The sequence below is a fragment of the Hydra vulgaris genome, chromosome 12 (assembly GCF_038396675.1).
Source record: "Hydra vulgaris chromosome 12, alternate assembly HydraT2T_AEP".
NCBI classification, from domain to species: Eukaryota; Metazoa; Cnidaria; class Hydrozoa; order Anthoathecata; family Hydridae; genus Hydra; species Hydra vulgaris.
The window spans coordinates 27863610-27878426 of record NC_088931.1 but is presented as its reverse complement, the minus strand read 5'-3'; the positions used below and the strand labels follow the sequence as shown (position 1 = coordinate 27878426).

Genomic DNA, 14817 nt, shown 5'->3' with positions numbered 1-14817 from the left:
AATATAAACCGATTTATTTAAAGATGATTTTTTTTTAATTATACTTTTAATGTATTTTTCAAATGCCTTAATACTTCCTGAGGGCGGTCTATATAAAGCATGGATGACGATATTTCTTGTATAAGTTTTATTAATAATTTCAACACATAAAGATTCATAATCATTAGTGGTTGAACTTAACTGTGGTTTCCTTTTGTATAAAATTGAATTTTTTATGTATATACACAAACCTCCACCTTCCTTATTTGATGCTCTAACTTTATAATTAGGTAATTGAAAATTGGAATTGTTTTCAATGCTTACATCGTTACACCATGTCTCGCTGAGACAAATTACCTGAAATCTAATGTCAATTTTATGTAAAAATTGTTTCAATGACTCAAAATTTTTTTGAATACTTCTAATATTAATGTGAAGCATTGAAAACGAATTATCTTCCATTCCTTTATCAATAATTTTTGAATTTGGGTCATAGTATATCGGGCTAGTATTTTTAATTACTTGACTATCGTTAAAAAAATTATAATCGGGATCCGAATAGTTGTTTAAAATTATTGGCTTTTTCTGTGAATTAAAATTTATGTTTGATAAAACAATATTATCAGCCATTTTAAATAAAAAAATAAATCAATATAAATTTAACTAAAAAAAAAAAATCATTTAACATGATTTTTTTTTTCTAAATTCTTTAACAATGAGCTTATCATATATAACAACAGAATATTTACCGTTTATCCAATGCGTTTTGCTTTCTTCAAGAAGTTTCTTTCTTATTATAGTGGTTTCTAGCGAAAAATCCTCGTTAATATAAATTCCAGAACCTTTTAGTTTGTTGGCGTTTTTTAAAATCTTTACTTTGTCTTTATAATTTAGTAACTTAATTACAATTGTTCTAGGCTTTTTAATATCGATAATACCAGTTCTGTGCGCTCTTTCTATGATTACATCTTTTACATTGAGGTTATTTTCAAGAAGGTTTATTATTTTTACTTCCGTATCATCCCAGTTTTCGTTATCATTTTCTTTGACTCCTTCGATTCGAAGATTGTTTCTCCTTTGACGATCTTCTAGTTGTCTAAATCTATTTTTTTCATTCTCCCCTATGGTTGCATTCGACCATTTTTTTTTTTCCACATCACTGACTTTTTTATCATTTATCAATTTTTTTTCCAAATTGCTGACTTTTTTATCATAGCAATCCTGATAGAACGTTAGACTTTCTTCAATGTCTTTTTGTATTTTTTCATACTTTATCATCTGCTTGTTTGTTTTTTTAAGATCGGTATTTCAGTTTTCGTTTTCCTTTTTTAGAACTTCACAAGAATTCTTTAATGTATTAATTTCTTTTAGCAATCCATCAATTCGATCGTTAGCCAGTTTTAAATTTGCACTTATTAACGCTAAAATATCTTTTTGTTGTTTTTGGAACATTTCTTGAAATATTTCACAAACTAATTTTATTGAGACTTCAGTGTTAAGTTTTGAACTCATTATTGACAAGATTTTAAAAATAAATAGATAAATAAAACTTGCAATATCAATTTTATTATTTTATTTCTTTCGTAGCAAAAGCACGTCCGTTTACTACAGACCCGCTTCTAATTGATACTTTGTAATCTTTGTTTAGAACTTTTATTTATTGTAAAATACGCTTTATGAAACGTTTTAATTTTTATTTTTATCTTATATATAAATGATATAGATTCTATATATAGTAGGGGAGACCGGGGCTAGTTGGCTCGGTTTTTACTCTATGAGCTCTGTAGCCCGTAACAGTACATTTTTTTAAAAATATTAAAGTGTAGTCTTAAAGAGTATGGATTAGGGTATCTTATAAATTTTTCATTCATTTACGAAAAAAAATTCTTGGGGCCTTTCCGGACCCTCAAAAAAAAAAAAAAATTTGCGCAAACTTACCCCACCACGGGGTAAGTTGGCGCAAACTATAAAAATGATTATTAATGCACTATTAAGTGCAAAATTAATAGAAATTTTTTTTAAATTAATTTTTGCAACAATTTTATCCCAAATTTTAATATTACTTTTAGCTGGTACCAAATATTAGTCCATATAAAAGCGAAATAGTAGCCCACCTTTTATCTGTGGAAAAAAAAACTAAAAAAAAATTTTTTTAAATTTTTTTGTAAGAATAAATATTTTCAATATTGTTAAAAATTAAAAAAAAAATAATAATAATTTTATTAAAAAAAAAATTTTTTTCCATAGTAAATGCTATGAGCCAACTTACCCCGTGAAAAATTTATCAACTTACCCCGAAAGCTTTTTTTTTAATAAACAGTCTATAGATCCTGAAAAACAGCGCTGTTTTTCAAAGCTGCTGCAGCAGCTTTGAAAAAAAAGTCTAACTGGATATAGTAAACCAATTGTGACTGGAACTTTTACAATAATTTTTTTTTCATACGACTAAATATTTTCTTTGTAAAGTAAAAAGAAAGCGAGGTTCTAAAAGTTACGTTTTTGTCCAAAAAATGCATAAATCTCAATATCTCCCATGCGCATGCGCGAATCCTGACAATACTACAGTGAATGATGAAATGGTCAATAAGGAAGTTTCTGAGTAATTTTTGACACTTTCTGATGAAAGGCTCTAAAGATAAACGCAGTTCATCAACTTACCCCTGCGGCCAACTAGCCCCAGTCGCCCCTAACGTCAGATTTATTTACAAGAAATTTTATTTTATTTATATAGCACCGTCAGATTTATTTGTTTATTGAAATTTTTTTTATTCATTTTTGTTTTGCTGTAAAATGTCTAAAGCTGTAAAAGGTTCTGATGATAAGATCATTATGATCTTCTTTCAGATACCTTGTCTATTTGTTTGTAAAATACGACAAATGTAAACGAGCAAAATATATATATATATATATATATATATATATATATATATATATATATATATATATATATATATATATATATATATATATATATATATATATATATATATATATTAGTTATATATTATTTATTTAACTTTCAATCACACAAGTTTTACAAACTTTTTTTTTACTTATTTTGAAATTCAACATGATTAGGAACATGTAATTTTGTATTTCACTGAATAAATATAATCATTTTTTATTGATTCACGTGTACTTTATTTATTTTTATCGTTGTTTTCATTTTTTTTTTCACCTATTGTAATAATATTTACAAGTTAAAATACTATCAACTGAAACTATGTAAAAAAAAAAAAACTAAGAAAGATATTTCCTAAGATTTCTTTAAGTAATAAGTATTCAACTTTATGATAAGGCAGTCTTTTACTTGCTCCTGTCATTATTTAAATTTTTAGCTTATTTATAAATGTATACATATAAATATACTTGCATTTACAAATGTGTTAAAGTTAATTGTATGTAAAATATATAGTGACAAAATAGATAACAAAAAAAAAAAAATTTCAAGCGGTTTATTTTCACTTTTGAATATTTTACTCAAAAATTTGCTAGGAATGCTTTTTTGTTTTCTCACATTCCATAATTATTAGTATACAAGCGTATTTTCAGCATATTATATATCAACAAATCTTATTTAAAGAATATTTTTAAATAAGTTTGTAAAATCTGAATTGTAAATGCTTTTTTGCATTTACAATTCATTTATTTCACAGGTCAACAAAAAAAAAATTTTTTTCTGGTGCCGAGCAAACAATTTGTTTTTTGTATAGCATTTCTCATTTTGATTTCAAATATGTAACTCTTTTTTTACCATCAGGTCAAGTTGTAAAGATATTTAGGTTCAAATCTTAAGTATTTAGGGTAAAGTCCCTAATATTGTCGAAAAAAAAGTTATTCAAAAGTATGTCAACCTGGGTCTCAAAAGAAGCGTATTTTCATAGAGATTTTAGAAAACATAAATATTTTTCCTTAAAATTTATTGACAAAAAATTTTGTGAAAAAATGCTAAAGACTCTTAAAAAAAAGTCAACAGAATGTTATTCACCGAAAATACACAAAATACTTATTTTTATTACAAATGAATAACATTTTTAAAATCTCTATGAAAATACGCTTCTTTTGAGACCCAGGTTGACATACTTTTGAATAACTTTTTTTTAGACAATATTAGGGACTTTACCCTAAATACTTAAGATTTGAACCTAAATATCTTTACAACTTGACGTGATGGTAAAAAAAGAGTTGCGTATTTGAAATCAAAATGAGAAATGCTATACAAAAAACAAATTGTTTGCTCGGCACCAGAAAAAAATTTTTTTTTTGTTGACCTGTGTTTTCAATCGATCAAATTTACATAACAGTCGAACTTAGGTATTGACTATAAAAAAGTTAAATACGTTATGTCATGGCCTACTCAAATTAATGTATTTAATTTAACTTATTAACCTATTCAATTAAATGTTATTTAAGTAGGCCATGGTTAAGTTAGTAATTTACGTAACTATGCGAAACTATGTAACTATAAAAAAAATTATGCAAATATGTAAAATTATGTAATTATGCGAAATAGTATAGTTATAATATTTAGTTATTATTTTATAATATTTAAGTTTATTGAATATTAAAAAAAAAAGTGCTAAGCCCTTTAAAGTTTTTTTTTAATAATAATGAAGATTTTTAGAGTTTATAAAAATTTAAGATAACTTCTGAACCAATAAACTTCCTTATTTGTAAAAGGGCTTTTCAATTTTTTCATTGGACACTTGTGCGGTCCGTGATTCAATAGTTACACTATTTAGTTAAAACTAGTTTATTTCCTCTTTCTACATAAATTTTCTTAAAGTAAAAGTTTTGCATGTATATATTTTTTAGATTATTTTTTCAAACATGCATCTGGTAATTTTAAAAATGTTTATCGGTATTTCTTATTTAATGCTTTTAAAATAGCAAAAGTTTCTGTATCCATTATACCGTCGTATTTAGCAGGACGGAAATGCATTTGAAATGAAATAATAGCATTGCGAGTTGTTTCTGCGTCTTTATTAATGAAGTAGCCATATGTTTGTAATTCCAAATGAACCTCTTCAAGTTTTAAGTTAGTGTTTGAGTAATGTTGTTGAAAATGTAAAACGTCGTTTTTTTCAGGCCAAGCACCAATGCCATCCTTGTAAAGTTGCTCCCAAGGAAATAAAGGTCCAGGATCTTGTTTGCGTCCTGGTGCACAATCACTATGTCCTATAACATTTTTAGGTTCTAAACTATATCTTTTAACTATATCCTTACTAAGACTTGTCACTAATTGGATTTGTGAATTTGAAAAAGGAAACCATTTTATGGTTTTGTTGATATGCTCATAACCCAGATTGACTATTTCAATGCTTATTCCGTTGTCATTTAGGTTAGTCCATCCTCTCCAATAACTAATTCCTTGTGTAAAAGCCCGTAAGTTTTCATCAACAAACTGATAAATTATTCCTTCATCAGCAAGCTTTCCGTCTGGTACAAGATAGTGCGAACTAACTTTATCGCCAGTCAAAATTTTAACTGAGTTTTCCAAATCAATAGCAGTGTAGTGAATAACTAAAAAGCGTTGTCGGTTGTTGTAGCTTTTTGCTTTCACACTATTATTAACATAATAAGCAAACGAATTCCCGCATAAACTCACTAAAATGATTATTGAAAAATGCAGCATTTTATCTTGTTTAATATGAAACTTTAATAATAATTCTTGCAAAATAAATACGGTTTTATTGATGTAATCAGCTGTTAAGGTGAGATGTAGTCATATTATTTACAAAACTATTGCTTAAAAAATATTTGTATTAAAAATACCAAAGATACGTTTACGTTACGCTATTAACTAAAAATTAATTAAAACGCCTGGTAATTAAAAAGGTGTTTGACTTTTTTAATTTAATTTAAAAAAAGTTCTTCCACGCTCGCAAGTAACTACAATGCTACGCAATATTTTTAGTTAAATAATCATAAAGTAAATATTTTTTTAAAAATGTGCGGTATTTTAACTACTTAAGCGGTGTCAAAGATAAATATTTGGATTTTGTAGCGTTTCCGTAAGTTAACATTAATAAAAAGTTTAATTCATTTTTGATGTAAAACATTTTTCACGGAAGTTTTTTTGAATAGATATAGAATTTAGTTCTTTAAGAGAAAAATAAAAATAATAGGTTTTATAAAATATTTATTTTCTAAAATCATTTTTAGGAGTTTGACCGGTCAATAAATTTTAGTTTATTTGACTTGATTTAGATTTTTTTTCAACTTAAGTTATAAACCAAGTTGTTAATCAACCAATAAAATCTATAAGAAAAATCGTTGGATGAACAATTGAAAAAGAGAAAGATCAAATAATATGAAAAACATATAAAAGAAAAGTAGATTTATATATTAAATAAGATTGGAGTAAGAAAATAAAGATCTCTTTAAAAAGCTCTCTTTAAAAAAATATGAAAAAGTTGCTTGAAAGTGTATGGTTAGTTAATTTTCATAGTTCGAAAGTACAAAAACATACAGTTTTGTCATTTTTAAATGGGAGTTATTTCTAAAGGCGAAGAGTTGCACATAACTTTTTTTTGTAGAATGTGTAAATATCGTAGGTATTGTGTCAAAAAATGCACAAAAGCTATGTGATACCTAAAGCCTACCCAAGTATTAATTGAAATTAAAAAAATACGTTATGGTATTCTTACATAATGACACATTAAGGAAGAGGCGCTAAGTTTTGTAAAAATATAATCATGTTAAAATGTCATTATATTATTATGTTAGGGTATGATGGTCCTAACATAATAATAACAAAAACTCTGATTTTATAACACAAATGATAAAAAATGAATTGAAAATTAAACCCGTGGTTTGTTTTTGGTTATGTGATAAATTGGTTGGTCTAAAATACCTTTAAAATAACCAATTTCTGACTGATTTTCGGTACTTCGGCCTAAATTTTAAATTTAAGTTGAAAACCTGTTAAATCCCATCCTCTTCTTCCTTTCCGTCTGTCCTAATATTATTTCAAAATTTTGGCAAAAATAATAATAACTTATTGCTATATTATTAAATATATTGATATCAATAATTGTATAAAATTAGCTTCAGTATAATGAATAATAAAGAGTTATATGATTGGTATCTATATTTGAATGATAAATTTTTGAAAACGATGTACTCGAATTTTAAAAGCCGATTCTCAAATTTGTTTTCAGTAACCGAAAATTATTTGAGTTTGTACAACAAAACTAAAATTGTTGTAGGTAAATTTAAATTGTTAAAAAAAAAACACTAAAAAAAGAGAAATATATAAGCTGATGTCCTTTATACCGCCTATTTCAGAAAATAATTTTGAAGTATGTATATCAAGTGAAAACAATAAAACGAAGGGTAATTAAAGAACATTAAAACAGTGAACCTCAAAAAATTGTTTTAAAAGATTAAAACTAGCTTTATCCGATTGTAAAAATATGTTTAAATCTGCAAAAGTTCATAATATTAATATGGAAAAACTTTCAGACTTGTGTAAAAATGCATCAATTATGATTTCGAAAACACCTATATTCAGTCCAAGTGATGTTAATATTTATAAAGATATTTTGTATGATAAATTATTTGAAGAGACTGCTGACACTGATTTAAATATTTTAACACTGCAGATGTTAGAAGAGATTTGTCATTCTTTATTAGTTGTTCTTGAAAGACAATCTGGTTATCAACTTCCTGAAGGTAAATATTGGCATCCTTCTGATAATATAAGTAAGCCTGCAAAGAATGTCCCAACAACAAACAAAGTGTCAGAAAGTGGCTTTGCTGTATTAGATTTTTTAATTCGTACAAAATCTTATGCCAAAATACAAACTATACAAGCTTATACTATGTGGTATAAAAATAAAACACTAGACTGGTTGCATAAAAAGACTTTGGATGAGCGTGACTCGTTGCTTAAAAAAACTTCAAGTAACTTTAATAAAATAAAAGATAAATACAAACAATGTCATTTAGAATTAAAGTTTGAAATGAGTGAAAGATTGTCTTAAGATTAAGAACAAAGGTGTGGTTGACTTCAAAAGAAGCAGATAATGAATATGTATTGTTAGGTGACACCTTAAAGACCAAAAAATATTAGGAGTACAGTTAGATTTTTATAGGTATGTTATGGAAGAAAAATGTGAGCCTAAATATTTTTACAAAACTAAAATGGAAGTAAGAGAATAGACTTTACAAACTATGAGTTATTCAGTAATTTGCAATCAATTATTAGAACAAAGAGTTTTCCTGAGCCTATTGAAAGAAAGATTTCTCTTAAAGAAAGAAAAGAACAAGGTATTTTGACTTTGAAACAAAAAGTAGAGTTATGTGAAAAATTGAAGAATGCAAGACTGTCTCAGTTAGCAAATCAACAAAAATTAAACGTTTTGTCTATTATTTTAAATGATTTTAATTATCTTGTTGGGAAATTTATTTAACATAAAATTATGAAGTCAACACTAAAAAGTATTTTTGGTGTACAGGTAAAGTTCTTAGTGGCGTAGCTAGGGTTTCTGGCGCCCAGGGCAATGCTGAAAATTGGCGCCCCCCTGAAGCAGACATGTGAACTAAAAAAAAAACTTAATGTTTCCAAGTATATGACAATTTTAATAAAAAAAATGCAAATGCTAATTATAATGCAAACTCAATTTAACTTATGTTTCTAATTACATATCCATTATGGTTCATGTGAATTAATCATTGAAAGTGGCAGATTGTCAATCAGATTCAATAATCAATAACTATTTATGAATTATAATTTGATCTTTCTAACTTAAACTGCAGCAAATTTATTTATTATGTCGTCAAAGTCTGTTGATTCTAGAGTTTCTCTTTCGACACTAAGGATTGCCAAATTAACAAGACGTTGTTGCCCCATTGAAGCTCATAGATATGAAAGAATAAGCTTTAACTTGCTGAAGGAACGTTCGCAACTGACTATTGACACTGCAATTGCGAGGAAGATTTGTAATGCAATGTGTAAGTTTGGAAAAACGTCATCTCCGTATGACAAAAATATGAAAGTAAATCCAGCGGAGTTGTTGGTATTGGACCCCCACGAGATTTAAGCAGCATCTGACAGTCTGCGATATCAGTAAATAATTCTGCTCCACTGATATCTGTACTATAAAAGTTTCCCAGATCCAAACAATGTTGCTGCAAACTTTCTTGATTTTCATCACCATCCTTCTTTAGTAATATTTTCACATCTCGCAGGAATCCAAATTTTTCATTGAGATCATTTAATCGTCTAAAGCGAGTTGTTAGTTCTTGTTGGAAACAATCAAATATAATTTTCAAAACTCTGCTAACTTCATCTTCAACAGAGAGGCCACTATCTCCAGCTCTTTCACCTGGCATTTTTCACCGTCGCCTGACTCTCCTCTCAGCTTCAATTCCCTTTTCCATACATCTGCTCTTGTTAAAATAAAAAAGTTAACCCCTTGTTTAAAAAAAACTTTGTTTGATGTAGTCGATGAGAATGAAGAAAATCAAGTAAAGATTTTTTTATTGCTTGTTGACCTTGAAAATGTTGAAAAACTGTTGAAAAGGTTATTACATTGTAAAAGCTTATTTTACAATGTATTTAGTTGTAAAAAAACAAAAATTGTAAATTATATATTAAATATGATATTTGAGAAAATTGAAAATTTGTCAACATAGTGTTTTAATTCTTCACAATTTGATGTTCTAATAATTCAATAGAGTAAAATCAGGGCTATAACTATATTAATTTGCATAATTATTTTTGCTGTTCTAAAGTTTAGTCAGTTGTGAATTAAACGTTGTTTTACTTTTTACTGTTTATGCATGAAAAATAACAGATTGATTATTGCCTAAAGTTTTTGTTTAAAATTTTTACGCAGATATCATGACGAAAAAATAACTGAATTTTAAAATACCGGTTTTTTGTCTAAAAAAAAGTCAAATGATGAAGTATAAAAATGCAAATTTCTTAATAATCAGAAGTTCTACAAAATTGATGGAACCCATTTTGAAACAAGATTAACTTTTTAAATGCAATAAAATTAAAATTAACATTTCAGGTTAATTATATAAAAAGTTTATAATAGGAAACTAAAGTGCCTACTATATATCAAGAGTCTTACCATTAATGCTCATTCGTGCGCATTTGACACAGAGCTTTTTAAGAGCTTTTCTATACAATATTTTTTTTTTACGCAAGAAAATATCGCTAAACAGAACTTAGATAAAGAGCTTTTTACTGTTGCTTTTATTTAATTTTATTTTTTTTTAATTTTAAAAAGAAAATTTGTCACAATTTGTCACTTTTATATATATATATATATATATATATATATATATATATATATATATATATATATATATATATATATATATATATATATATATATATATATATATATATATATATATATATATATATATATATATATATATATACAGTGGTCGGCCATCACATTAGGACCACACGTTTTTTTTACAATTTATTTCGAATATATGTTGCTTAAACCCGCATATGAGAAAATAACTATGATATTTTTTTTTGTTACATGTCAAGTTATTTCTATTCTTAGTAATATTTAATAAAAATTTTATCAATTGGCAACTCTGGCTGTCAGCAATCACCTGTCATAATCAAATTGGTGCAAATTGGACAATTTAAGGTTATTTTTATTTGTTATCAGTAAGTCATTAATTTTAAATAAAGGATTTTATGTTTTTTTTCCTGTTTATGTAAAGACTCCAAATAGTAGTCTTTTTTAAAGTTATTAGTTTAAATTTTCAGCTATGGGTAAAAAATGTGATATGACACCAACAAAAATTTGTCAAATTAGATGTCTTTTACAGAATACAAAATATTCTCAGCAAAAAGTTGCACAAATTGTAAAGGTTTTTCACCAAACCGTAATGCGAGTGAGAAAAAAAATTGATACAGGGAAAGAGTTTGGCCCAAGGAGACCACCTTCTAAACGAAAGACAACACCAAGAGCGGATCGTATTATCCGGAATATATGCCTGGAAAACAGAAAAAAGCCACAAAATGTATTGACTAAGCTTATCCATAAAGCTGGTATTGCTGTGTCAAACCGGACCATTCGCAGAAGGCTGAAGGAAGAGGGATTGATGTGTCATCACCCAGCCAAGAAACCAAAACTGACTTCATTCATGAAAAAAAAAGAAACTGGAGTGGGCTCGAAACTATCGTCACTGGTCTGTTTAGGATTGGGAAAAAGTATTTTTATTCGCATTCATATTCGTAAAATATTTTAAATATATTCATAAATATTATAATTTAAAATAAGCATTATTTTAGATTTGCTTCTCTGGTGAATCAACTTTTCAAGTAATGATGGACAAAACATCTTTTGTTCGTTGTAGAACAAACGAAAAGTTTCATCCTGACTGCATTGTGGAAACAGTCAAGCATCCAGCTTCAGTAATGATCTGGTCTGTCATTTGTGGGCAAGGAGCAGGGCGTCTCTACAAAGTAGTTGGTACAATGAGGCAGGACCAGTATAAAGAAGCTCTGGAGAACCAGTTGCTTCCTCAAATGGCAGATTGGTCTAAAAATGTCAAAAAAATTCAAAAGAATTCCAAAAATGTCAAAAATCTTATATTTATGCAAGATGGTGCAACTTGCCACACAGCAAAAAGTGTTATGGCTTTTTTAAAACAAAAAAAAGTAGATGTATTGCCATGGCCAGGCAACTCACCTGATCTTACCCCATAGAAAACATTTGGGAAATAGTAAAGCAAGATGTTGGAAAAAAAATTCTTACTAACAAGCAAGATCTTATGGAATATATTATCAGGATCTGGCACAATAACCCAGAGTTGACAGAAACTATAAAAACTTCAATTGCAAGCATGCCACGACGAATCGAAGCAGTCATTGAAAATAAAGGCGGTTTTACAAAATATTAATATTTGATATATATTTTATATAATTTATTGTAATAACCAATAAATATTCAAAATGTTTAATTTTATTTGTTTACTTTTCATCAAGTATAACTTTATAAATAAAGGAACAAGCTTTAAATTACACTGTTATTTTTCTTTTTGCCAAAAAATTTATTTTTACACGATATTTACAAAAAATTACAGCTGGTCCTAATGTGATGGCCGACCACTGTATATATATATATATATATATATATATATATATATATATATATATATATATATATATATATATATATATATATATATATATATATATATATATATATATATATATATATATACAAAAAAAATAAAGGGATGAAAAACTTTATTTATTGAATGATTGAACTTTATTTATTGAATTATATATGAAAAACTTTAATTATTATGGGGTTTTTGTGAATGCGAACTTTCACCCTTCCCTAGATTCTGATCTGGATCTGGATGGATCTCATAATATAAGGGTTGCGAGTTCGAATCTTGTTTGAAGCAATTATATGTTATCGGTTAGGCTTGAAATGGGGAACCAACTTATTAAATGCTTATGCCCTTTTGGCGGTGCTTTGTGATAAGACCATTGGGTCTTATCACAAAATTAATAAGACCATTAGGTATTAACGCACATAAGACCATTAGAGTATTCTTAAATAAAAATAATAAAAAAGTTTTTATATATAATACAAAATTGTATGCATTTTTTATTATATGAAAAAGATTTTAAAATATTTAGTACATATTAGTCAGTATTGTTCTCGGGACCAACCCATGGTTGCAATAAAGATGATAGTGAATTGAACTTCTTTTTTTGTTGTTGCTGTAGACTTGTTGGCACGGTTTTCTAATTTTCTTTTCTCAGCTAATACTTTTTTGTCTTCTTTTTCTTTGAGTCGCTTAGCAGCTTTGATAAGTCGCAGTTGTTTTCTTTCGCATTTTTCTCTTTCCTGTTCGATTTTGTCATGGTGATATTTCAGCTTTGCTGAGTATGGTTCTTAAGAAGTTAAAACGAAGTATTTTAGCTGATCTTGTCTGTTCGCTATTTTTTTCCGTGCAGTGGCCTTAGGATATGCCAAGACATCATCATCTCCATCACCTGCACATATATAAATACATATGTTCAATAAAAGTACTAATATTTAAATAATTTTAAATATGACTTTAAAATTTATTAAAAGTTGCATTGTTGCTATGAAAATATTGATCACTTTGTGAAATGATTGACTTACCAGGGTTGGATGAATTTGCAAATGGAAAATCTGAAACTGTAGCAGATTTCAATTTTGGTGTTATAAGTGGTTCTAAGATTTCATTTTCTTTTAGCTTAGTAAGAGTGTTACTAAAACTATTCACAATGAAATCAACATTTTTTTCTTCAACTGGATTGACCAAATATGCAAGCTGCTTATCAGAAACAACAATTTCTGCTTCCAAAACAAAAGCGTTTCTTTGTAACAAACTGTGAATTGCGTAATCTTCTTCAGCACCATTTTGTAACTGTTCTAGAAGAGTAGCAACCTTTCCAGCGTCCACAGAAGTCTGACAACTTATTTTCTTGAACGTCCACAGAAGTATCGAAGTCAGAAATAAATACAATAAATAATACTATTGAAATGCAATTTAGTAAATTTTATACTTCATTCGGAATTTTTATCAATTTGTACGTAAAATATGAGCATCAACGTTGCTAGCTAAAGTTATAAATAATGATTTTTATTGTATAGTAGTATTAGCAAAAATAAAATAGTCTAATACTAACCGAAGGACAATTGACTTCAGTAACTTCTGTTTCTTTTGTTAATGCTTGATTTTGATGTTCAGATATGTTTTTTGACATGTTGTTGAGAACTAAACGTTTCAGTGCACACCAGGTCACAAACTCGTTGTCGCAAGCAAGATCGAAGCCATTTTCAAACAGATAGTTGGAGCTTGTCAACTGAGCAGGATTCATTATAGTTTCCATTATTTGTAAGCATTTTGATGTATCATGAGTCATGACATTATTAACATTGATAAGAAGTCCATTATCTGCTGCACGCTCATGTACATTCAGATTTTCATTCTCGTTTATGCCAATCAATGATTCATCGGAACCATTGTGCAAAACTTTTTCAACATTTTGATCATTATTTGCACCAGCTATTGAAATGATATCAACGGTTGAAATAGCTGAAATATCCTCAACTGCGTGTAGATAGTTTGGCAAATATGCATTACTAGGAATAGCCTGAGGATTAAATGGATAAATTCCACACGACTTGAACCCAGATGTAATGTTACTAGGAGTCATTGCTTTTTTTCAAGCTGAAGCAAATATACCTGCAAAATTTGAACGACAAGTAATAATTCCTGAAAACTTTTGTTAAAGCAATTATCAATTAAATTTTGGGTTCAATTTTACGACAATGTTGAATTAAGGGTAATTAATTTATAAAATAATTTCCTCAATAGTATATAGAATAAAAATACATATAAAATATACTTCTTTGTAAGCAATCAAAAACACGATGTCCTTAATATATATCTTTACAAAATTTTATGATTTTGAATTTCGATTATTTTTTAAATATGTCATCCCAATTTAAACAAAAAATAATAGGAGTCACGGCGAAAGGTTTTTTTTTTAAACTGCTTGTAGTGAAAGAGTTAAATCTCATAAATATGTCTTAATGTAACATGCTGCATCCATTCTCGCCCACCCGGGCGAGGTTGAATGCATTGGGCGATAATATATTTATTCTGTGGGCGAGATTAAGTTAATTTGGGAGGTTGAGCAGAAAACAACTTTATGCATATTCTACTATTTCAAACAATTGTAAATGTTATTACAATTCGAGAATAAAATGTGGAGAACAAAATAAAATTATAATCTAAAATGCACAATAACTAATTAACTCGGTAGAGTTGCATTAGCTGGTTTGAATTCGGCAAGTT

General features: G+C 27.6%; 2 protein-coding genes across 2 annotated transcripts; both read right to left on the bottom strand.

Annotated features, from left to right (window-relative positions):
* Positions 1-660: 660 nt before the first annotated feature.
* LOC136088039 (uncharacterized) lies at positions 661-1257 on the bottom strand. Its single transcript, XM_065811684.1, has one exon. The coding sequence runs from the start codon at positions 1255-1257 to the stop codon at positions 661-663; it is 597 nt and encodes a 198-aa protein (XP_065667756.1).
* A 3577-nt stretch (positions 1258-4834) lies between these two features.
* LOC101236346 (N-acetylmuramoyl-L-alanine amidase AmiD) lies at positions 4835-5614 on the bottom strand. The gene has a single exon (XM_065811683.1). The coding sequence runs from the start codon at positions 5612-5614 to the stop codon at positions 4835-4837; it is 780 nt and encodes a 259-aa protein (XP_065667755.1).
* Between the last annotated feature and the right edge of the window lie 9203 nt (positions 5615-14817).

Excerpts from the sequence above, each read along its gene's own strand:
- LOC136088039 (XM_065811684.1), bottom strand. The coding sequence starts at position 1,257 with ATGATAAAGTATGAAAAAATACAAAAAGACATTGAAGAAAGTCTAACG.
- LOC101236346 (XM_065811683.1), bottom strand. The coding sequence starts at position 5,614 with ATGCTGCATTTTTCAATAATCATTTTAGTGAGTTTATGCGGGAATTCG.